We start from the raw sequence: 23,827 nt of genomic DNA, 5'->3' as shown, positions 1-23,827 counted from the left end.
CGGGTTTTAGGCGGATGAGACCAGCTCTTATCTTTTTATAACTACTCTCTAATGACACTGTTTCGCATACGCCTAACTTTTTACTGGTCACTGTTAGCCTCAGGTCAAGCTGACATGAACTTCTGTACTGTAATTCATGAATTTTTATCTTGGGTTTTGATTAACTTAGACATATTATATTTGTCAATCTGTAACTTGGAAGATGGTTTATCATTTTGTAAATGACTTTTATCATTTTCTTTTATAAAAACCGAATAAGGTTTGTTGATAATAATCACTAGGTGATTCATTTACAGGGTAGCATGGTATCCCTTCCAACCTTACATATACCACCAATTACCTGCCTATACCTCTTCCTGCTGATGCCAATGTCGTCCTCCGTCAACCCGCAGACTATATTTTTGGCCCCCTTGAAAGCGCCCATACAATAAAAATGCTGCAGTTGTAAGTACATATCAACTACCATTTGTTGTGTTTGAAACATTTTATTGAATAATAAAACCTGATAAGCATAAGCCGATTATTAAAGCAAAACAAAATATCAGTTGCTATACACATAAGAGACAAAAGTTGTACATAAAAATCAAAATACCGTAACACAGCAAAGTTATGTAGAGCACAATTATTAATTTCGGGTAATCTTTAAAGTTCAACAATAGAAACGTTCATAAAGAACAAGAAATACTAATTATTTTTTTAAGCAATAAAGTCTGCACACTAAAATACTACGAGAAATATATTGAACAATGAACATTTCATGTGTAATTTGAATTCAATTTGAATATTTTAACCTCCTCAGCATTATTTGACTCATGATTACAACCTGAATGCTTTCTGGAAAGGAACCGCCTCATGGGGTTCAAAATCACATCTTTTTCAACAATAAGATTCAAATGATAAACTTGAATTTCAATTCAATTTATTGATTTAGGCCTTTTTTGAAATCAACAATTTTAAATATATACAAAATCCATACATTTTTGTGAAATTGTCACCTAAACTTTAATTCAATCCACCTTCTAATCAAACACTTCCCATTCCAGCAAGCATCACAGGACCACTTGTTGTTATCCTCTTAATTAGTGATAATTTTTCGGGTGGCAACAACAATAAATATGTTTAGAATTTTACCTCCAAAAGCAAAAACATGCCATTTCTGAATCATGGTACACAATAAAATGTAGGAACAGAAGGGCATCTTTTGGTGTAGCATTCATTAAGGTTTGACCTGGCTTGAAACTAGAATTCCTGAACTTTTGGACATTTAAATGTCATATTTTAAAAGAGTTCAAACAGAACCAGCACGTGGTCCTCGAAAAATAGAAGAGGAGTGAAAATGTGCTGATAAGTAATCTATTAATGTAAAATACAGTGGTTAGGCAATGCTTGTGGATATAATCTATTCAGATTTTAACTCCATAGTTTGTTCAATAAATTGACTGAGCAGAATACTTGAAGGTCCACCTCTCAGATCAGTTATATTACAGTTTTAGTTGCGATAACACTAATAGAGATCATTGATAGAGTTTAAAAGCCATGGGTGGAATTGATCCTTCGTCTAAATCTAGATTATTGTCTGCAATAGAAACCAGTACAAACAAATCAAATCTAAAAGGATTGAATATGTTTATTATAGCGCTTTAGAGTAAACCCCGAAAACGCGTAGGCCGAAGCATAGGCCAACAGACAGGGAGAAGGCGAAGAGCGATGATGCATCTTTGCCTTCTTTTTGTGCATCAACTTACTTGAGGAGTGCAAAGGCTTCGAAAAGGAATAGTGATGACTCCGCGACCTTCCTCTCGATGGGGCCTTCGAGCTGCGCGGAGTGGACTGCCAGGCCTCCAAATGCTTTCAGGACTGCTCGGGACAAGACTTCAGGTTCATGGCTGGGCAGTCGGAGCACGACTTTGCATCGTGGTCGCGCTCCAGGAACCAAAGGCACACGAGATGCGGAGCGGTGACCAACATCAACTTGTGTCCAGAGTCACAGGGCTGAAAACCGGTCCGACGATGGGACATCCCTCATGCTACCAGAAGTCAAAGACTGAAAAAAAGAGGTCGACCAAAGTCGAAAAAGGGTTTAGTCAAAAACTGACTAAAAGGCACGCCCTCTCCCGATCTGGGTTGGCTGGCGCAGAAAAAGACGGACGTCAGCGCGCAAGTGTGGCGTCTAAGTAGACACTGCGACATCATCCTGGCGACGACGCCTGACACGGAGTCGACCGACCCCACCTACTGAAGCGCAGGTGTACTGCTAAGAAAACATTTCTCTGGATCCAGTCTGAAGATTGGGGGTAATTCTAAGGTAAGGAATCTATAACTAATAGTCTCTCTTTCAGATAGAAGCATCCTGAGACCAGTTTCGGGGTAAAACCCCTCATCGGCCAGGCTAGCTTGAATCCAGTGGCAAAGTAAGCAAGGGACCCATGTCTGGGCATACCCTGCCAACTTAGGGCAAATAAAGCAAACACAAGGAGATGATGGGCGAACGGCTGAAACTCACCCCCAGTCACAGATCTGTATTGAATTCATCATCGTTCTTAAGCTCACGTCTCTACCCCAGTTCAAGCCCAGCCATATAAAAATCAGTCTTAACCCTGTGTCTCATGGGAACAGTCCAGACCGAACTGCCAAGTCAGGTCTCAACTGGACTGGAAACAAGCATCCTGGGATTCAAGCTAGCCTGGCTTAATCCGAAACCGGTCCCAGGATGCTGGTTTCCGGTCCATGGAAGACCTGGCTTGGCAGTACGGTCTGGATTGTTCCCATGAGGCACAGGGTCAAGGCTGATTTGCATATGGCCTGGTCTGAACTGGGGGTGGCGAAGTGAGCTAAAGAACGATGACGGACTCAATCCAGATCTGTGACTGGGGGTGAGTGTCTGAAAAGTTTCAGCACTCCGTCCATCATCTCCTTGTGTTTGCTGGTAAAACTTATTTCAAAAAGCAACCAAGTCTGCTCTAAAGTACGTGGAACTAAAAAAAAAAGCAACAAATATGAAATCACAATGGAAACCTGTACATTCTTTCAAATGAGGTTGCATAAACACAGAGAAATGAAAAAAGGGCAAGATCAACCACCTGCAAAGAAAGGGAAACTAAAACCTGTTTGAAGCAAATTTGTACAAACCGAGTATAAATATAGGTGCAGAGAAGTTCATTGCAGTCAGAAAAAAAACAGAGAATCAGATCAGCTGACAAGGGAAAGATGAATTTCAAATACAACGTCTGCCTTATGGTAACCCAACTGGATTAGGAAAAAGTCAGAGTAAAAGTGCGTAAGGAAAGTCCGAATTCATACTAAAATCACCCTCAGCAAAAAAGGGAAATAAATACTGAAACCTATGCACTATGCAACACTGGTGGTGCCAAAGAATGGAAATAATTGAACAGTTTGCAAAAACTCCACAAAGGAGGGAGAAAATAAATCAACTGGGAGAAAAAAATGAAAGCTCGTCAATGCACGTTCCTAGAAAAGCATTTTAAAAACACCAAAAAAAGGAACAGTGTAAACAGGAATACAGTGGACGCATAAGAACTCCTGATGTAAAAAGGATGAAACATGAATGTATGGGCTCAAAATCACAACAGACTCCTCACCCCAAAACAACAAACACCTACATTTTTGGAATGGCTTTTGGTTTCATTTTATAAAATGTGCAGCAGATGTCTTCAACCAGTCGATCGCGAACTCCCAGTAGCTCCCAGACACCACTGGATTAACTCACAGGTTTGAGTTAATTTTTAAATAAGAACAAGGTCATATTTTCCTTTTAAAGTTAAGGGAAGGCTGTGTTTATTTTATATTATTATCATCAGACTGCAGCTAGCAGAGTCTGATAATGTTAATTTTTTTATCAAGCGCACGAATACCAAAAAGGCATCTTGGCACTAGCGTCATTTGAAACCTGACAGTACGGGATGTAAAATACCTAAACATTTGCCTAGCAGTTAGATGAGAACATTAAACTATGGGCTAAATAGAAAAGTCTTAAGTTCCTTCCTGAACTTCAATAGTTGAGGCTGACCTCAAATGATTGGATAGAGTTCCACCATTTGGAAGTGGAGTAGAAGAAACGTCTTCCTCCCCAATGGACACTTTTTATTCTGGGTATACATATCTGCCTAGTATTGCTGGACCATAGAGTACGAGAAGGGGCATATCATTTGAACATCTATTAGGAAGCGAGGGCCAACCTGATGCAGTACCTTATGGTAAGGCTTTGAATGTAATTCTTTCCCTAATAGGCAGCCAATGGAAGTCATAAATGGCTTCAAAGGCTGAGCAGAATTTGGGGAGGTTCTTCAGCACTCTTGCTGCCACATTTTGGACTGTTTGCAACTTATTGAGAAGACAACTGGGAGCCCATATAAAGATCAATAAAATAATCCATTTTAGATACCACAAGAACCAGGATGACACTTTTCCTAAGCTCCATGGGAAGGAAGGGCAAGATTTTCTTTGAATGTTTTAACATAAGGAAACAGGAAGAGGTTACCTGATTGGAGTGGTCAATGAAAGTGAGTTTTGAGTCAAAGACGACTACCCAAATTTCTAGCCTTCTGGGCTGGGAGTGGAAGGGGCTCGAGACTGTGTGGCCACCAAAAGGTGTTCCAGAAGGAATCCTTACCAAATAGCACTAACTCTGTTTTTTGTGCATCCAATTTTAAGAAATTCTTCTGCATCCAATTAGCGATGCTAGTCATACTTGTTCTAAAATCTTTTGCCACTTTTTCAGGTTCTGCAGTAACCGATACCACTATTTGGGTATCACTGGCATAAAAGAATGCAGAGAACCAGCTGGATCGAACTAGTTCAATTAATGTAGTGCTGTAGGCATTAGGCAAAGTCTGACTTATTGAAGATCCCCGAGACCCCACAAGGAAGTGAAAATGGGGCAAAGGTAAAATCTTCCAAAGGTACCAATTGCCCTCTGTTTGACAAAAAGAACCTGGTCAGTTTCAGACCACTACTGTTGATGCTTATATTTTCTAAACGGCTTACCAAAGAGAAGTGGTTAACCGTATCAAATAAAGCCAAAAGATCCAATAAGATCAAGGCTGCATTAATCTCCTCTATCTATAATGGATCTGATGTCTTCAGTCACTGCCGATAAGGTTGACTCTGTACAGTAGTAAGGTCTAAACTCGTGTTGAGCAGGATCCAGACAGTCCGTATTTTCGAAGACGGTGGTGATCTCCTGATTCATGGCCTTTTCTAAAATTTCATCGGGAAGAGAAAAGACCAATTTGGATCTGTAATACTTTACATCTTAGGCATCGAGGGAAGGAGTCTTTAGAAGTGGCAAAATCGATGCCTTTTTCCAAGCATCTGGAAAAAAGACAGATATTGCCACCCCCACCCAAACTGACCCCTACCCTACCATGGTATGGGCAAATTGGAGAGGCGCCGATCTACCGTCCTGATGAGACCACGGTAATTAACTGGAAGGGTCGAAACATTGACTATACAGGGACTATTTCATATAAATTATGTCTTCTAAGAATCGCCTTTGCTTAACTTGTATTGTACGAAAGTATTTACAGCCCTGTTTTTGTGTACAAAATGTGGATCGGACTGTTTTATCATCATATCACCTTCATCTTGAGCACTGCGCAGTCATCACTCAACGATTTATATATACCCTTGCTGCTGAGAATACAATTAGAATTTTTGGAAATGAAAAGACTTAATCTGAATTCTAATCATGATAAAAATGGTGAATTAATATCTGCCCAGGGCCTGCATATGTGATACAGACCTGTGAGATAATGAACTCATAGACCTCTGTAGTTGTTCACAAAGCGCATGGAAAGTGCTTATAGGAGTCTCCGCTTGTCAATTCTGGAGCAGAATGATGTCGACACTGAGCTGGATGTTGTCTCCTACTCTGCTTTAAAGTTGGAGGACCCAGTCTGGCGTGTGGGGGATATTCACAAGGGAGGAATCTGCAGGTAAAGGAGTACCCACCAGAAAGAGCGTTACCGAAGGCAAGTAACTGGTTTGTTATGTTTTCATGGTGTCGTATATTATCTCATTCTGGGTGGTGAACTCTGCTCGCGGAGTTTTCCGCGGAGCTCGCATAGATCCTAAAAACTCCGGATCATGGAGCATAGCAAGGTTTTTTCTACGCTTGCGCTCTTCAACGTCATGTGCCGGAGCGGGAAAATCCACTTCCTGATGAGATTTTAACTTGCTCGCGCCCGCCATGGTCTAGTTGGCGAGCAAAATCAACCTCCTGGGGCTATTTCTCAAAGCGGGCAGTCGGATTTTTCAATGCGAGTGGTCGCGGCAGGTCACAACCACTCGTGTTGAGAAACATTCCTTCACATTGACAAAGCTGCCGCTCGAGTAGAAGCAGCTGCACCCTCTTGTGCTGCACATGGTGCCATTCGTGATTATTTTTACAGGGCGGGACAAACACCAGGAGATCAAAATCACCACAAACGGCATGACCCTTACGCACTCCACTGCTAGTGGAACTCCGCGTAGACTGCCAGAGTTTTTTATCACTTTGCAGAGTTCCTCATTGAGGAACTCTGCATAGGCTTAATCTTATCGTGAAAATATAGATATCAGTCATATGTTAAGAAACAAGGGTGAGTAGAAACCTTTTGGGTGGAGTAAAATTTAAGACATTATTATTGTGATTTTTTGGCAATCAGTTGATTCTTGCAACCACTGACACTTCTTTGTCTAAAGTAAAGACCTTGAGAGTTTTGTAACTTTCAGATACTCAAATTGTGGATTCTGTTGCAATTAAAAATATTTCCAGGCCTGAAATTTCTTTGGAGGTTGCATGTGGGAAGCCTAAGTTATCCTGCAAGAGTTTTTTGATGAATCCTATTGCAACTACAATATGTGCTCTCTCATGTGAAGTCAGATTGCTAGAAGCTTTTCTGCAACTCAAGATACGCCTTACTTTTCACCTCATCTTGATGTATTTTTCATGTTTAGAGAGATCTCCTTTCTGAGTAAAACGTTTCTGGCTTTCGTCTCCTGTATAAGGCTTTAGTCCAGTGTGACTTCTCTCTTGTGAAGTGACATTGTATTCAAGACTAAACCTTATCTGACATTCAGAAAACACATAAGGCTTTTATTCCCTCGTGTGAGTTCGCTCATGTCAAGTGAGAAGTAATTTGTAACCAAAACATTGCTTGCATTTCGAGCACTCATAAGGTTTTTCCCCAGAGTGGGATCTCTCATGAAGCATAACTCTGTCTTTCAGATTCAAGCTTTTATGGCATAAGGATTTTCTCCAGTGTCAATTTTCTCATGGTGAGATAGCGTTTTTCTCTGCAGCTTTTTTGGCATTCAGAGCACTCATAAGGTTTTCCATCAGTATAGAGTCGCTTATGGTTAGTGAGGCTGTGCCTATCAAATAGGAATTTCTGGCATTCACAGCATTGGTAATGTTTTTTCCCTGTGTGCGTCTGCTCATGTAGAGTGAGATTGTGTTTAAAATTGATGCTTTTCTGGCATTCGGAGAACTGAATTATTTTGATGGTGTGTTTTCTTATGGCGCTTGTAACCATCTCTACCCCTGAATCTTTCCTGACATTTAGAGCACTGATAATTTTTTTCACCAGTATGGATTTTCACATGTTCAGTGAGATGAGATTTTTGGCTGAAACATTTTTGGCATTCGGAGCACTGATAAGGTTTTTCCCCAGTGTGGATTCTTATATGGTAAGTGAGACTGCGTTTTTCACTGAAACATTTCTGGCATTCAGAGCACTGAAAAGGTTTTTCCCCAGTGTGGGTTCTTATATGATGAGCAAGACTGTTTTTTCCAATGAAACATTTGTGGCATTCAGGGCACTGATAAGGTTTTTCCCCAGTGTGGGTTCTTATATGCTGAGTGAGACTTCTTTTTTGAATGAAACATATCTGGCATTCAGAGCACTGATAAGGTTTTTCCCCAGTGTGGGTTCTTATATGATGAATGAGACTGTTTTTTTGACTGAAACCTTTGTGGCATTCAAAGCACTGATAAGGTTTTTCCCCAGTGTGGGTTCTTATATGCTGAGTGAGACTGCTTTTTTCACTGAAACATTTGTCGCATTCAGTGCACTGATAACGTTTTACCCAAGTGTGAATCCTTGTATGTTTAGTGAGTCTCATTTTGTCACTGAAACATCTCTGGCATTCAGAGCACTGATAAGGTTTTTCCCCAGTGTGGAATCTCACATGTGCAGTTAGAAGTGATTTAAGTTTGAAATATTTTGGGCATTCAGAGCACTGATAAGGTTTTTCCACAGTGTGGGTTATTGTATGTCGAGAAAGACTTCCTTTGTCACTGAAACATTTCTGGCATTCAGAGCACTGATAGGGGTTTTCCCCAGTGTGGGTCAATATATGCAGCATGAGATGTCTTTTTTCACTGAAACATTTCTGGCATTCAGAGCACTGATAAGGTTTTTCCCCAGTGTGGGTTTGTATATGCAGCGTGAGATGTCTTTTTTCACTGAAACATTTCTGGCATTCAGAGCACTGATAAGGTTTTTCCCCAGTGTGGAATCTCACATGTGCAGTTAGAAGTGATTTAAGTTTGAAATCTTTTGGGCATTCAGGGCACTGATAAGGTTTTTCCCCAGTGTGCGTTCTTGTATGGTGAGTGAGATAGCTTCTTTCACTGAAACATTTGTGGCATTCAGTGCACTGATAACGTTTTACCCCAGAGTGGATCTTTGTATGCCGTGTGAGACTACTTTTTATACTGAAACATTTCTGGCACTCAGAGCACTGATAAGGTTGTTCCACAGAATGGGTTATTGTATGTCGAGAAAGACTTTGTTTGTTACAAAACCTTTCCTGGCATTCAGAGCACTGATAAGGTTTTTCCCCAGTGTGGAATCTCAAATGTGCAGTTAGAAGTGATTTACGGTTGAACTGTTTTGGGCATTCAGAGCACTGATAAGGGTTTTCTCCAGAGTGGATTCTTTTATGTTCAATTAGTCTGCTTTTGCAACTGAAACATTTCTGGCATTCAGAGCACTGAAAAGGTTTATCCCCAGTGTGGGTTCTTCTATGCCGAGTGAGACTGTTTTTGTCAATGAAACATTTCTGGCAATCCATGCACTGATAAGGTTTATTCCCAGTGTGGATTATTCTATGACGAATGAGACTGGTTTTGTAAATGAAACATTTCTGGCATTCAGAGCACTGGTAAGGTTTTTTGCCAGAGTGGGTTATTACATGTCGAGAAAGACTTTGTTTGTTACAAAACCTTTCCTGGCATTCAGAGCACTGATAAGGGTTTTCCCCAGAGTGGATTCTCATATGTTCAGTGAAATAAGATTTACGGTTGAAACTTTTTTGGCATTCACCGCACTGGTAAAGTTTTTCCACAGAGTGGGTTAATGCATGTCGATATAGGCTCGGTTTGATACTAAACCTTTTCTGGCATTCAGCGCACTGATAAGGTTTTTCTCCAGTGTGGATTCTCATATGCTCAGTGAGATAAGATTTACGCCTGAAACTTTTTTGGCATACATTGCACTGAGAGTGGTTTCCCCCAGTGTGCATTCTGTCAAATTCTGTGAGATAAGATTAATGGCTGTATCTTTTTTGGCACAGGTAACCTTTTTCCCCAACTTCGGTTATTTTGCCTCGATTGAGGCGGGTTTGAACACTGAATTTGTTCTCACAGTCCGTGTTTTTATAAGGTTTATTCCTAGAGTTAATATCTCTATGTTTAGTTTTCTCTTGCTTATATGCCACGGTAAGGGTGAACCTGATTTTAGAGTCAGGCTTGTTTAGATAATGTTCAGCATTTACCTGTAAAAGAAATTGTGTGTAATCTTCTTAACACTTGAATTGAGCAAAATATGTCTGGAAGCAGCCCTGTAACACATGTTGACATTTTTCTACCAGATAATAGTCTTTAGGTGATAGCCTATCCGGCAGCAACTTATTTTGTGACTGAAGTTTTTCTCAAGTCTATTTGAATAGGTTCTTAGCAATGCAGTAATAAGGTGTTAGTCTGATATTTAATTAATAAATTGATAAGTACCTTTTTGCACTGACGTAAAGGCAGTAACTGAGGGGGTTAGACCGTGCACAGTAATATTGAAAATCATTAGTCGCAGAACATCAGCTCCTTTTACCAATTCTATGTTTGGTGTAAGGTTAAGGTTTGTAGTCCTGAAGATGAGGATTTATTTACATTAGCTATAGCGCAACGGTGCTCCTTTAATCCATTTTTATATTTAACAGTTTTACATATAACTCCTGCACAACAGATAATGTTGAGGCGATTTACATAGAATTACAGAACAGTACTCAATAAAAAGGAAACAATCTGAGATGGTGAACTTTTAAGTTTTTCGCAAGAATGAGCAGAGTGGGTCGAGGTGTTATATCCCGAGGTAGATAGTCTCAAACTTGCGAAACTGGTTAAAACGGTTGTTGAACAAAGGTGATTTTCCAATCTTTTGGTTGTTAACGTGTCAGCTTCAGAGTCTTCTTTCAGCGTCTTTTCTTTGCGGTATCCAGAAGAAACTTTTGTTGTAACTTTCTTTGATGCAGTGTGTGCTTCCTCTCTAGAATTACATGATGCTTTAGATGAACGTTATTCTGTCATGCTGAGGCAATTTGTCTTTCTGCTAATATTTCAGATGAGGATGCTGAAGTGGTCTTTCTAAATTATTTCTGATGCTGTGTGAACAGATATGGCTTTGCTCTGGGTTAATAAAAAGCAAAATTAGAGACTTCACTTACAGGTATAGTACTTTCCTCGACACACTTAGATATTTGGAAATTGTTTAAACGTAGAATGCTGGATGTCCTTCAGTTTTTCAAAATAATCCTTCTTATGGCACTGACATTCAGTTGCTTAGTGCTAAATCTTGCTTTCTTCGTCCGTAATTTCAATCACCTAAAGTATTAAAATTAAATAGTTAATACATGTACATTTCCAAAAATATAATGTACAAGCCAAATCAATGCAGAATTTTGAAAATGTTGAGCTGTTTTTCAGACAGAACATAGTGTGGAATGGTAGCATGAGAGTACTTGGATGTAGGAGTGAGGATTTGTAGAATTTTAAACATTTTATTAAGGATACATGTACCAAATGGAGTTGTAACATAGAATCCCAAAGAAAAATATTAAAGTCGTATGGACTGGCACCAAACAGATATAAAAAAATATATATACTATTAATTAATTTGTAATGCAGATTTCTGGGAACGGAATGACTCCTCCACGGACAACAGGCGTTTTACCCTGCCCTGAGTTACCACCTACTTGTATCTGGTATCCTGACTTTTGAGTTTTGGCAAATCTCAAGCAAATTTCAAGCAAATCTAATGTGTTCTGCGAGGATTATGCCTAGACCAATCCCTCAACTATGGTCCAGAGTATGAATCAAGGCGTACTTTCATGTGTTCATTTTATTCCACTTGATTATCAGTTGTTAGGTTTTCCTGCACCTGGATTTACAGGGTGCAGAAAATCAGGACAGAATTTTTTTCCAGACAGAAAAATTAGACTGAAAAGACACATAAGACTCTGGGTGCAGCAGAAGCAGCCAAGACTTATGCTGGTTTTTTTCTAACTGGGGGAAACACACAATTCTTCCCTCTGTTGGTGTTCACAGTCGTTGTCGGCCTGTAATTCGGCAGAGCGTATCGAGTAGAGGCGAGGGGCCGAGCCGAGCAGGAGTTGACAAGCAAGCGGAGAGGAGCCTGGGACGACTGCCAGGGTTTGTTTTGTGACCGGTTCCCACTGCCGAAGGTTTCTCCCGCTTCACCCGCGTCCTGTTATACGGGCGCTTTAAGTTCTATGGATCGCTGTGGGGGCAGGAACGTCCGCTGCCGGCACCGCTGTGCTAAGGCGCTGCTGGTGCTGCTCGTGTGGCTGCCGCTGCAGGGGTCAAAGGAGGCTTGGCCTGCGGTGCTGCTGGTGCGGCGGCTGCTCCAGGGCACAGAGGCACAGAGGAGCACAGAGGGCACAGAGGAGCCTTCGCCTGCCGCCTGATTTTACATATATACCAAGCATTGAGCAGAGCATAGCTGAGCCGAGGAGCGGAGGGAAGTGCCTACATCTGCCGTCTGTAGTGGGACTGTCTCAGGATCCCGCTCTTGCTCCTCAAGGATTGCCAGCATTCTCCCTTGTACTCTTGACAGCGACGAATAGCAACGAACAAGCAATGAACAGTGAGTAGTGAGTGACAAGTTGAAAGAGGTGTGTGGCGAGTACTTAAGGTTGATCTGTCCGTAAGTCGCTGAGACATTGGAGTCTGTAATAAGTCTGTAATACAAAATCTGAGAAATTATGCAAAGGGGAAAGTGACCATAGACTTTGACCCTGTTGAAGCACCCCTCGACCCCTGAATTACTCTGCATGCCTAGACTACAGCACTACCCGGAGCCCGGATATTAACCCCTTGAGTGCTCATGACGAGCTGAGCTCGTCATGGCACACCGTGCACATGTGCTCATAATGAGCCCAGCTCATCAAGACACCCAGAAGCAAGGATCCACCCACTAGGCACCAGGAAGGGGGGAGCAGCCTCTGGGCAAGGGCCTTTGCTCCCCCATAAAAATGTTGGCATCATTAGTCTTTCTGCCCCCTTGGGGGGATAGATGGGGGCAGTAGCCCCCAATCTGCCCCCTTGGGGGTAGAAAGCCCACTGGACACCAGGGAATTTTTATTTGATATATATTAGGGGTGGGGGCTGCCCAAAAAGGGAATGCCGATGCCCCCACCCCATAGCCACAATAATTACAGTCTTTCTGCACCCCCTGGGGGACAGATAGGGCAGAAAGCTCACTAAATGCCACGGATTTTGTTTTTGCACCATTTTCTTTTAGAGTGGGGGCTGCCCGAAATGGGTACGCCAATGCCCCCACCCCAGCCACCAGTACAGCCTTTCTGCCCCCCCTGGGAGGCAGAGGGGGCAGTAGCCACCAATCTTCCCCCCAGCGGGGCAGAAAGCCCACTAAACGGCAGGGATTTTGGTTTTGCACCATTTTTTTTTAGGGTGGGGGCTGCTTGTAACGGCCATGCCAATGCCCCCACCCGTGCCACCATTACAGCCTTTCTGCCCCCCAATCTGCCCCCCTAGGGGGGTAAAAAGCCCAATAGAAACCAGGGTTATTTCGGGGCAAATCTGAATTAGGGTGGGGGCTGCCCAAAATGGGCATGCCTATGCCCCACCTCCTCCCTGGCAAAAAATTACAGCCTTCATGCCCCCCCCTGGGGGGCAGATGGAGCACTAGACACCAGGGATTTTTTTGGGCACATTTTTATTAGGGTGGGGGCATTGGCATGCCCGTTTTTGGCAACCCCCAACCAAATTAGGATTAGCTCCAAAAAATCCCTGGCGCCTAGTAGGCTTCCTGCTTCCCCTGGGAGGCAGATGTGGGCATTAGCAAAAAGCCCACTAGTCGCCAGGGATTTATTTTTTAAACTGAATATGGCCTGGTGCCTGAAGACCACCAGGACTCCAGCACGCACAACAAAATTAAATACTCCTTTTGTCCATATAATGCATTTTATATCTTATATCTTATCAGAAAAGTTTATAACATTACAATCATCATGTGCTGTTCATCAATGAATCACAGGAAAATCATTCAAAGTTTGCATTTTCATCAAGAACACAAATTATATCAGTTGATCTCAAAATTGTTGAAAACAAATCAATAACACCCAATGCATTTCGGGGCCAAGCCCCTTCGTCAGGGGTCTATTGGAGAGAAAGGAAAAAGAAAGAAGAAACCTTATTACTCTTGATGTCAAGGAGGGTGAGTATGTATATGCTGAAAACTCTTATGTTGCATGTAGCTTACCTAGTTATTGCAATTTGTTTGCTGTCACTACATGATATAGTGCTTATATCTGGTATTGTCTTCTGCTTTCTATGTCTGTAAGGAGATGGTTTGAATTACTTATTGTGAATTCTCCACTAGTTATAGAGTGAATAACGATGACCTAAATTAATTTGAAAGGCTCACCTGTACTTGTAGCCTTAGTCCGTTCTTTCTAAAAAAATGCGAATAAGCGAATTTTAGTCACGGATATTCAATGTATATAAAAAACTGTATTCATGTCAAAAAAGAGGGGTGAGGTGTCTTTTACCTGTATAGTTTGTCGTTATTACAAAACTATAGCCTTTCGGATTTTTACGAGGTCACCTGCAGAAAATTTAAAATGAAAATATGGGCTTAGCTAATTTGCCGAAAAAGTGCTAAAAAAATTACCGACTAGGTAAAGCGCATCCGCTTACCTGCGGGTTCGATAGATGAATCAGTCCCGCTTGGCGTTTCAGGATTAGCGATAGTTCTGTGTACAAAAACACACATACACTCTCTATGCGAATAGTAAGCCTCCTCATTAGATATTAGAAAACGAAGATACTGTCTCTTACCGGTTACAGATTTAGTCATTCGAGCAGGAAAGAAAAGCTCACGCATCCGCGTTTCGTTCGAGCTTTGTGATCAAGTGAGTCCCTTATCACATGGACGCCGGACTAGAGAGAAAGTGTCGGCCATTTCTGAATAGTGTTTTATCCGTATTGACAAATTTCATTATTAGATCGCTATACCTATCCGGAATTGCAGTTTGAATGCTCTTTATCGAGAAAGGGAGAGTTTTTAGGAAAATGATGAAAAAAGTGAGGAAAAATTAATAATAAAGAGAAAATAATGAGGAAAAAGTAATGTGAAAGTAAAATGAATAAGCGAGTTGCATTGTACAATCCATATAAGACATTATCTACAATCTTACACAGTAAAACATTTTTACTCATAGAGTTTTTCAATGAATTCGAGACCTTCTTGGTATTTTTTACATACCAAGCATTGTTACATAAAGAAAGTTTCTGTAAATATCATTATAGTAGCCTCCTGAGGATATACCTAACGTATTAATGTATATATCTGACAAAGTGTGTGAGTCTCCTAGGGGTTGCTATATATCAAGTGTCAGTATATGTTATTTGATCATACTACAAAAAACATGCCATGTCCAATTTGTCGTTTAACCCTGTGGGGGTCAATGATTGCAGTTTACGAATCCAGAAGGCCTCCCTTTGTAGTAGGATTTTGGAGTTGTTAAGGCCCAATCGTTGTGGAAGTAGTTCAATGACTTGAAATCTCAGTTGTGCGATGGTGTGGCCAACTTCCCACCAGTGTTTTGCGAGTGGTGATGTTAAGTTTTTGTTTCTGATACGGCTCTTATGTTCAGAAAGTCGCAGTTTCAGCTTACGTTCGGTCTTGCCGACATATATCAAGCCGCACGGGCATTTAATGGAATAGATCACAAATTCTGAATTGCAGGTTGTGTTATGTCTCAATTGGATTTTTTCACCTGTCCGTGGGTGTAGTAGGATGTTACCTGGTATTACGTTATTACAATTTTTGCAATTATAGCAGCGTGAGGTACCTTTGTATTCTTCGGGTTGTTGAATAGTGTCTGTAAATTGTCTGGGTTTGTTCAATTGTTCTTTTAAGTTCTGAGCTCTCTTGTATGCGAACATAGGTGTGTCACTGAATAGAGTGCCGAAGTCTTTCTCAACTTGTATGATCTCCCATCTTTTAAGAATAATACGTTTTATATCTCTGGAAGCTGTAGAGTATTTAGATACAAATACCATCCTTTTGTTCTCAATCTTTGTTCTTTTTTTCAAGAGATCTGCCCTTGGTATTGTTTTTATCTTGTCCACATGAGCTTCTAGTAGTTTTCTTGGGTATCCTCTATCCAAGTAGCGTTGTTTTTGTGTTTCCATATGTTTGTCGCAACTTGCCTTATCAGAAGATATTCTTTTGATCCTCATAAATTGAGACACCGGTAGGTTATTAATGAGGTTTGAAGGGTGAAAGCTTCCATACAGAAGTGCGGTGTTCTTGTCAGTAGGCTTTTTGTAAAGCGTTGTGTTGATGGAGTTCCCTCGAAGTTCAACCCAGACATCCAAAAACGGTAGTGCATCGTTACTAACATTGTGTGTGAATTGTATTCTGGAGTGAGCAAGATTTAAACTCTTGATGTTCCGAATTAGGTCAGCGACTGGCCGTTTCCATATTAAGAAAACATCGTCTATATATCTCTTGTAGTATACTAGACCATCCTGCCAAGTTGAGTCTTCCAAGATGTAGTCCAGTTCGAACTTAGCCATGAAGATGTTTGCATACACGCAGGCCCCCGGAAAACCCATGGCTGTCCCCGTGAGCTGCATGTAATACTCCTTCTCCCATGTGAAATAGCTGTTTAACAGGCAAAATTCTAGTAGCTGCAATATTAGGCACTTTAATTCCTCTGGTTTGTCGTCACGAAGAAGAGCCCACTCTATTGCTTCCAGGCCTTGTCTGTGAGGGATGGATGTATACAATGCTGTCACATCAATTGTGCATAGAGTCCAATCCGTTGCTTCTGTGGTGTCGATAGTTGACAGACTTCGTAAGAAGTCTGATGTGTCTTCCAAGTAGGTTGGCCAGTTGCGAATGAACGACTGCATGTGGGCATCAATGAAGATTCCCAAATTCTCAAAGATGGATGCGCATCCCGATACTATCGGCCTGAACGGGGGATTTTTAAGATCCTTATGTATTTTGGGCAAGAAATATATCCTGGGTCTTCTTGGGTAAATTTGCCTCAAGTATCTCTTAGTTGTGGTATTTAGCCAGCCCAGTTCTTCCGATTTATCCAGTATTGCGTCCAAATTCTTAGTGATATCATTTGTTGGATCTCCATCCAATTTGGCATACGTGTTTGCATCATGCACGTGTTCAAATCCTTTGCTTACGTAGAAGTCTAGATCCATTACGGTTTAAGAATTGACCTAAGTGTTATTACATCGAGTGCAGCACCCTCTCATACATATTGTCGAGGGATTTATTTTTTGGCAAATTTGAATTAGGATGGGGATGACCAAAACAGACATGCCCATGCCCCCACCCACTTCCCTGCAAATATTACAGCCTTCCTGCCCCCATAGAAGGGGGGGGGGAAGCCCAGTAGACGCCAGGGACTTTTTGGGCAAATTTTAATTAGGGTGAGGGCATTGGCATGCCCGTTTTGGGCAGCCCCCACCCTCACTAAAATTTGACCAAAAAACTCCCTGGTGTCTAGTGGACTTTCAGACTCCCTGAGGGGCAGGTGGGGGCATTAGCCCCCAATCTGCCCCCTGGGGTTCAAAAAGCCCACTAGACTGCAGGGATTTGTTTGGGCAATTTTTTTTTAGGGTGGGGGCACTGGCATGCCTGTTTTTGGCAACCCCCACCCTAAGTAAAACTTACCAAAAAAAACCTTGGTGTCTAGTAGGCTTTCTGCCCTGCCTGGGGGACGATGGGGGCATTAGCCACAATCTGCACCCCTGTAGGGGGCAAAAAGCCCACTAGTCGCCGGGGATTTTTTGTGGGCAAATTTGAATTGGGGTGGGGGCTGCCCAAAACAGGCATGTCCATGCCCCCACCCACTCCCCCACAAAAATTGCAGCCTTCCTGGGGAGCAGATGGGGTAATAGCCCCCAATCTTCCCCCACCCGGGGGGGGCAAAAAGCCCACTAGACCCCAGGGATTTTGGGGGAAATTTTTTATTAGGGTGGGGGCATTGGCATGCCCATTTTTGGCAACCCCTATCCTAATTAAAATGTTCTCAATAAAATCCCTGGCGCCTAGTAGGCTTTCTGCCCCCCTGGGGGGTAGATGGGGGTATTAGCCCCCAATCTGCACCCCCGGGGGAGCGAAAAGCCCACTAGTTGCCAGGGATTTTTTTTAGGCAAATTTGAATTAGGGTGGGAGCTGCCCAAAACAGGTGTGTCCATGCCCCCACTCCATTCTCCGCAAAACTTATAGCCTTCCCGCCTTTCCTAGAGGCAGATGGGGGCATTAGCCCCCAATATGCCCCCCAGGGGGGCAAACAGGAGACGCCAGGGATTTTTTGGGCAAATTTTAATTAGGGTGGGGATATTGGCATGCCCATTTTGGGCAGCCTCCACCCTAATTAAAATTTGCCCAAAAAACTCCCTGGCGTCTAGTGGACATTCAACCCCCCGGGGGGGCAGATTGGTGGCATTAGCCCCCAATCTGCCCATCCGGGAGGGGCAAAAAGCCCTGTAGACGCCAGGGTTTTTTTGGGAAAAATAAAACACATAAGCTGATGGACGGAATGTTGCACATTGGCAAAAAATTCACCCACAACCACAGATCTGGGTTTAATCCATCGTTATTTTGCTCACCACGCCACACCAGTTCAGACATGGCAATATGCAAATCAGTCTTGACCCTGTGCCTCATGTTTTAAAAAATGTATAGGTTTGCTAGGTTTCCCTAGGTGCTGGCAGGGCTAGGGTTCAAAAACTACAGCTAGGCACTTTGTCGAAAAAGGGTTATTTTTCAATGCGAAACTGAGGTGTGACCATGTTGCGTTTTGCGCCGTTTCCTGTCGCAGGCACTAGGCCGACCCAAACAACTAAGGTACCATTTTTCTCATAAGACTTTGGGGAATGCGGGGTGGGTGAAAATTTGTGGATCCAGCAGATTCCAGAACTTTCCACCACAGAAATGTGGGGGAAAATGTGTTTTTCATGGCAATTTTTTAGGTTTGCAAGTGATTCTGGGTAACAGAACCTGGTGGGAGGGAGTCAAGTCACCCCATCCTGGATTCCCCTGGGTGTCTAGTTTTCAAAACTGTATAGGTTTGCTAGGTGTCTCTAGGTGCCGGCAGAGCTAGGATTAAAAAACTACAGCTAGGCACTTTGCCAAAAAAGGGTCATTTTTCATTGCAAAATTAAGGTGTGACCACCTTGCGTTTTGCGGCATTTCCTGTCGCATGCACTAGGCCGACCCACACAAGTGAGGTACATTTTTCTTATAAGACTTTGGGGAACGTGGGGTGGGTGGAAATTTGTGGATCCACACAGATTCCAGAACTTTCCACCACAGAAATGTGGGGAAAATGTGTTTTTTTGTACAATTCTTTAGGTTTGCAAGGGATTCTGAGTAACAGAACCTGGTGGGAGGGAGTCATGTCACCCCATCCTGGATTACCCTGCGTATACAGTTTTCAAAAATGTATAGGTTTTCTAGGTTTCCCTAGGTGCCGGCAGAGCTAGGGTTCAAAGACTACAGCTAGGAACTTTGCCAAAAAGGGTAATTTTTCACTGCGAAATTGAGGTATGACCACGTTGCGTTTTGCACCGTTTCCTATCGCAGGCACTAGGCCGCCCCACACAGGTGAGGTACCATTTTTCTCGGATGACTTTGGGGAATGGGGGGTGGGGGGAAATTTGTGGATCCACGCAGATTCCATAACTTTCCACCACAGAAATGTTGGGAAAATGTGATTTTTTTTTTTACAATTCTTTAGGTGTGCAAGGGATTCTGGGTAACATAACCTGGTGGGAGGCAGTCATGTCACGCCATCCTGGATTCCCCTGCGTGTCTAGTTTTCAAAAATGTATAGGTTTGCTAGGTTTCCCTAGGTGCTGGCAGGGCTAGGGTTCAAAAACTACAGCTAGGGACTTTGTTGAAAAAGGGTTATTTTTCAATGCGAAACTGAGGTGTGACCATGTTGCGTTTTGCGCCGTTTCCTGTCGCAGGCACTAGGCCGACCCAAACAACTAAGGTACCATTTTTCTCATAAGACTTTGGGGAATGCGGGGTGGGTGAAAATTTGTGGATCCACGCAGATTCCAGAACTTTCCACCACAGAAATGTGTGGGAAAATTTGTTTTTTTGGCAATTTTTTAGGTTTGCAAGGGATTCTGGGTAACAGAACCTGGTGGGAGGCAGTCAAGTCACCCCATCCTGGATTCCCCTGGGTGTCTAGTTTTCAAAACTGTATAGGTTTGCTAGTTTTCCCTAGGTGCCGGCAGAGCTAGGGTTAAAAAATTACAGCTAGGCACTTTGCCAAAAAAGTAATGTGAAAGTAAAATGAATAAGCGAGTTGCATTGTACAATCCATATAAGACATTATCTACAATCTTACACAGTAAAACATTTTTACTCATAGAGTTTTTCAATGAATTCGAGACCTTCTTGGTATTTTTTACATACCAAGCATTGTTACATAAAGAAAGTTTCTGTAAATATCATTATAGTAGCCTCCTGAGGATATACCTAACGTATTAATGTATATATCTGACAAAGTATGTGAGTCTCCTAGGGGTTGCTATATATCAAGTGTCAGTATATGTTATTTGATCATACTACAAAAAACATGCCATGTCCAATTTGTCGTTTAACCCTGTGGGGGTCAATGATTGCAGTTTACGAATCCAGAAGGCCTCCCTTTGTAGTAGGATTTTGGAGTTGTTAAGGCCCAATCGTTGTGGAAGTAGTTCAATGACTTGAAATCTCAGTTGTGCGATGGTGTGGCCAACTTCCCACCAGTGTTTTGCGAGTGGTGATGTTAAGTTTTTGTTTCTGATACGGCTCTTATGTTCAGAAAGTCGCAGTTTCAGCTTACGTTCGGTCTTGCCGACATATATCAAGCCGCACGGGCATTTAATGGAATAGATCACAAATTCTGAATTGCAGGTTGTGTTATGTCTCAATTGGATTTTTTCACCTGTCCGTGGGTGTAGTAGGATGTTACCTGGTATTACGTTATTACAATTTTTGCAACTATAGCAGCGTGAGGTACCTTTGTATTCTTCGGGTTGTTGAATAGTGTCTGTAAATTGTCTGGGTTTGTTCAATTGTTCTTTTAAGTTCTGAGCTCTCTTGTATGCGAACATAGGTGTGTCACTGAATAGAGTGCCAAAGTCTTTCTCAACTTGTATGATCTCCCATCTTTTAAGAATAATACGTTTTATATCTCTGGAAGCTGTAGAGTATTTAGATACAAATACCATCCTTTTGTTCTCAATCTTTGTTCTTTTTTTCAAGAGATCTGCCCTTGGTATTGTTTTTATCTTGTCCACATGAGCTTCTAGTAGTTTTCTTGGGTATCCTCTATCCAAGTAGCGTTGTTTTTGTGTTTCCATATGTTTGTCGCAACTTGCCTTATCAGAAGATATTCTTTTGATCCTCATAAATTGAGACACCGGTAGGTTATTAATGAGGTTTGAAGGGTGAAAGCTTCCATACAGAAGTGCGGTGTTCTTGTCAGTAGGCTTTTTGTAAAGCGTTGTGTTGATGGAGTTCCCTCGAAGTTCAACCCAGACATCCAAAAACGGTAGTGCATCGTTACTAACATTGTGTGTGAATTGTATTCTGGAGTGAGCAAGATTTAAACTCTTGATGTTCCGAATTAGGTCAGCGACTGGCCGTTTCCATATTAAGAAACATCGTCTATATATCTCTTGTAGTATACTAGACCATCCTGCCAAGTTGAGTCTTCCAAGATGTAGTCCAGTTCGAACTTAGCCATGAAGATGTTTGCATACACGCAGGCCCCCGGAAAACCCATGGCTGTCCCCGTGAGCTGCATGTAATACTCCTTCTCCCATGTGAAATAGCTGTTTAACAGGCAAAATTCTAGTAGCTGCAATATTAGGCACTTTAATTCCTCTGGTTTGTCGTCACGAAGAAGAGCCCACTCTATTGCTTCCAGGCCTTGTCTGTGAGGGATTGATGTATACAATGCTGTCACATCAATTGTGCATAGAGTCCAATCCGTTGCTTCTGTGGTGTCGATAGTTGACAGACTTCGTAAGAAGTCTGATGTGTCTTCCAAGTAGGTTGGCCAGTTGCGAATGAACGACTGCATGTGGGCATCAATGAAGATTCTATCTCGAGTGAAATTACACCCGACCACTGTGCACTGTTGCAAAACTCTGTTGAGTTTATTTTTCAAATTTTTTTTTAACCATATCAAAATCAAATTTTCGATGATGTCAACATGACTTTTCAATTCAGTACATTTGACCTGGACTTACATGTTTTTAAACATTGCAAATCTTTTAGAACTCAGAAACATACATAGAAGAATACAGCGTATATAACACAGTATGACAACATGACATTATACAATGACAATATGCGCATGAGAAGCCCGATGCATTTCGAGCCCTGTAGGGCTCTTCCTCCGGGGCCTGAAATCTACATGAATGTAAAAAACACAGCGTTACATTTTGGGACCACTTGTTAAATTAAAAACATAAAATAAAGTAAAAAAACGAACGTGCTTAGTGTAGTGCTCCACCACCTCCTCACCCTGTGAGATCTAGTTAATCTTACCCTTTCCTTGTGCCTCTACAATAGAACGACCTAAACAATGAAAAAACATTACATGAACACACTCTTTCTTGTGTTCAAAGCTCCACTCTAATTACAAACACAACAACAACGCGGCAACTCGACTTACCCACTCGAAGACTCGTGATCGCTAATAATTCTAAAATGCAAAGAGACCAAAATAAGAATTACCAAACTACATTCCAGTAGATTCGAGGAGAAATCAACATAGCCCAAGTCCTCCTAACTGCGTACCTTAATGTTAACGCTGCTCCTCGCAAACAACTCTCGTGGCCATTGCCGAACGTTCGAATGCTCTGGCGCCTCCTTTCACATTAAATCTCCGCATGGTTCATATGCCAGCCAATCAGAATCACTCTACTTCCTCTGGCGTCACCACAACAACTAAACCGGTCTGCTCTCTTTGAGCACGGCACCACTTCCTGATAGACCTTGTTACTAGTGACCACGTGGGGCTCTCTCTGCCAATCCGCTACTTCTAAATCCAAACATACGCGTGAACGCGATGGTGAAAGTGCATGCAACATTGAAAATGTGTAGATAAAAATAAAAATGGAAATAAATGATAAAGTGGTGTCTCGTTTTGTGCTATACATGTACACTGAATAAATGTGGGAAAAACATTACAAATTTTATTTAAGATCAACCATCGCTACATGGCTTAGAACACATGGTGCCTTCTGTGGCGGTAATTTCTCTACAGAAAACATGAAAAATCTATTTTGTCATTTAACCCTTTGGGGTCCTGAGTCCCCAGTTTTTTTATCCAAAAAGTTTCTCTCTGAAGCAGAGATCTGGTTAGATCTGTACCCTCAAAATTCTCAACTCTCTCTAGGACTGAAAACTGCAGTTGAGCTATGCTGTGCTTTGCCTCCTGCCAGTGTGCTGCCAAAGGGCTCTTGATGGTTTGATTTCTAATAGTGCTTTTATGTTCAGAAATTCTGATTTTTATTTTGCGCTCAGTTTTACCCACATAAAGTTTCCCACATGGGCACTTTATGTAGTAAATGAGAACACTGGAGTTGCAATCAGCATTGAAAAATAGAGGGATTGTTTTTCCTGTCTGTGGATGGTGTAAAGACTTGCCTATAATCACATTATTGCAATGAACGCAATTACCACATCTCTTCATGCCCTTATAGGACAACGTTTGTTTTTGTTCGAATTTAGGCGTTAAAAGTTCCTTGAGGTTTTTAGACCTTGTATAGGCGAACATAGGTTTTTGGTCAAAAATGCCATTAAAGTCTGATTCATTTTGTAGTAATGCCCAATGTTTGTTCACTATGTTCTTGATTTTTTGAGAACTAGTAGAGTATTTCAGAACAAATACTTGTCTTTCCATTTTTTGTTTCATCCTTTGGTGCAACAAATTCGTTCTATCGAACATTTTTACTTTTTGTCTTGTTTTTTCCAATAATTCTTTTGGATAACCTCTTTGTTCGTATTTATCCTGTTGTATATCAAGATGTTTCTCCAGATCTAACTGTTTGGAACAAATCCTTTTAATCCTCATGAATTGAGAGAGCGGTAAATTATCTTTCAAGTTTTGCGGATGAAAGCTTTCATACATCAATGCATTGTTCACATCAGTTTCTTTACGGAAGACTTCTGTATGTATCTCTGTATTCTCCAAAGTGATTGCCACATCTAAGAAAGAAATTTTCTGTTCATTGATGTTG

The 23,827-nt window shown here is 41.8% G+C and overlaps 1 protein-coding gene across 2 annotated transcripts in view; it reads right to left on the bottom strand.

The window, feature by feature from the left end:
- Positions 1-6,995: 6,995 nt before the first annotated feature.
- The window catches only part of LOC144805533 (uncharacterized), a 297,575-nt gene continuing 280,743 nt past the window's right edge, over positions 6,996-23,827 (bottom strand). For both annotated transcript variants that reach the window (XM_078672068.1, XM_078672067.1), the window contains one exon: positions 6,996-10,879. In XM_078672068.1, coding sequence (XP_078528194.1) covers positions 7,459-9,528 — 2,070 coding nt within the window. In that variant the 5' untranslated portion in view covers positions 9,529-10,879 and the 3' untranslated portion in view covers positions 6,996-7,458. The remainder of the gene's footprint in view (positions 10,880-23,827) is intronic.

This window comes from Lissotriton helveticus, assembly GCF_964261635.1.
Source record: "Lissotriton helveticus chromosome 1_1 unlocalized genomic scaffold, aLisHel1.1 SUPER_1_unloc_14, whole genome shotgun sequence".
NCBI lineage: Eukaryota > Metazoa > Chordata > Amphibia > Caudata > Salamandridae > Lissotriton > Lissotriton helveticus.
The sequence above is the reverse complement of the archived record's forward strand: the minus strand, read 5'-3'. Positions and strand labels throughout refer to the sequence as shown.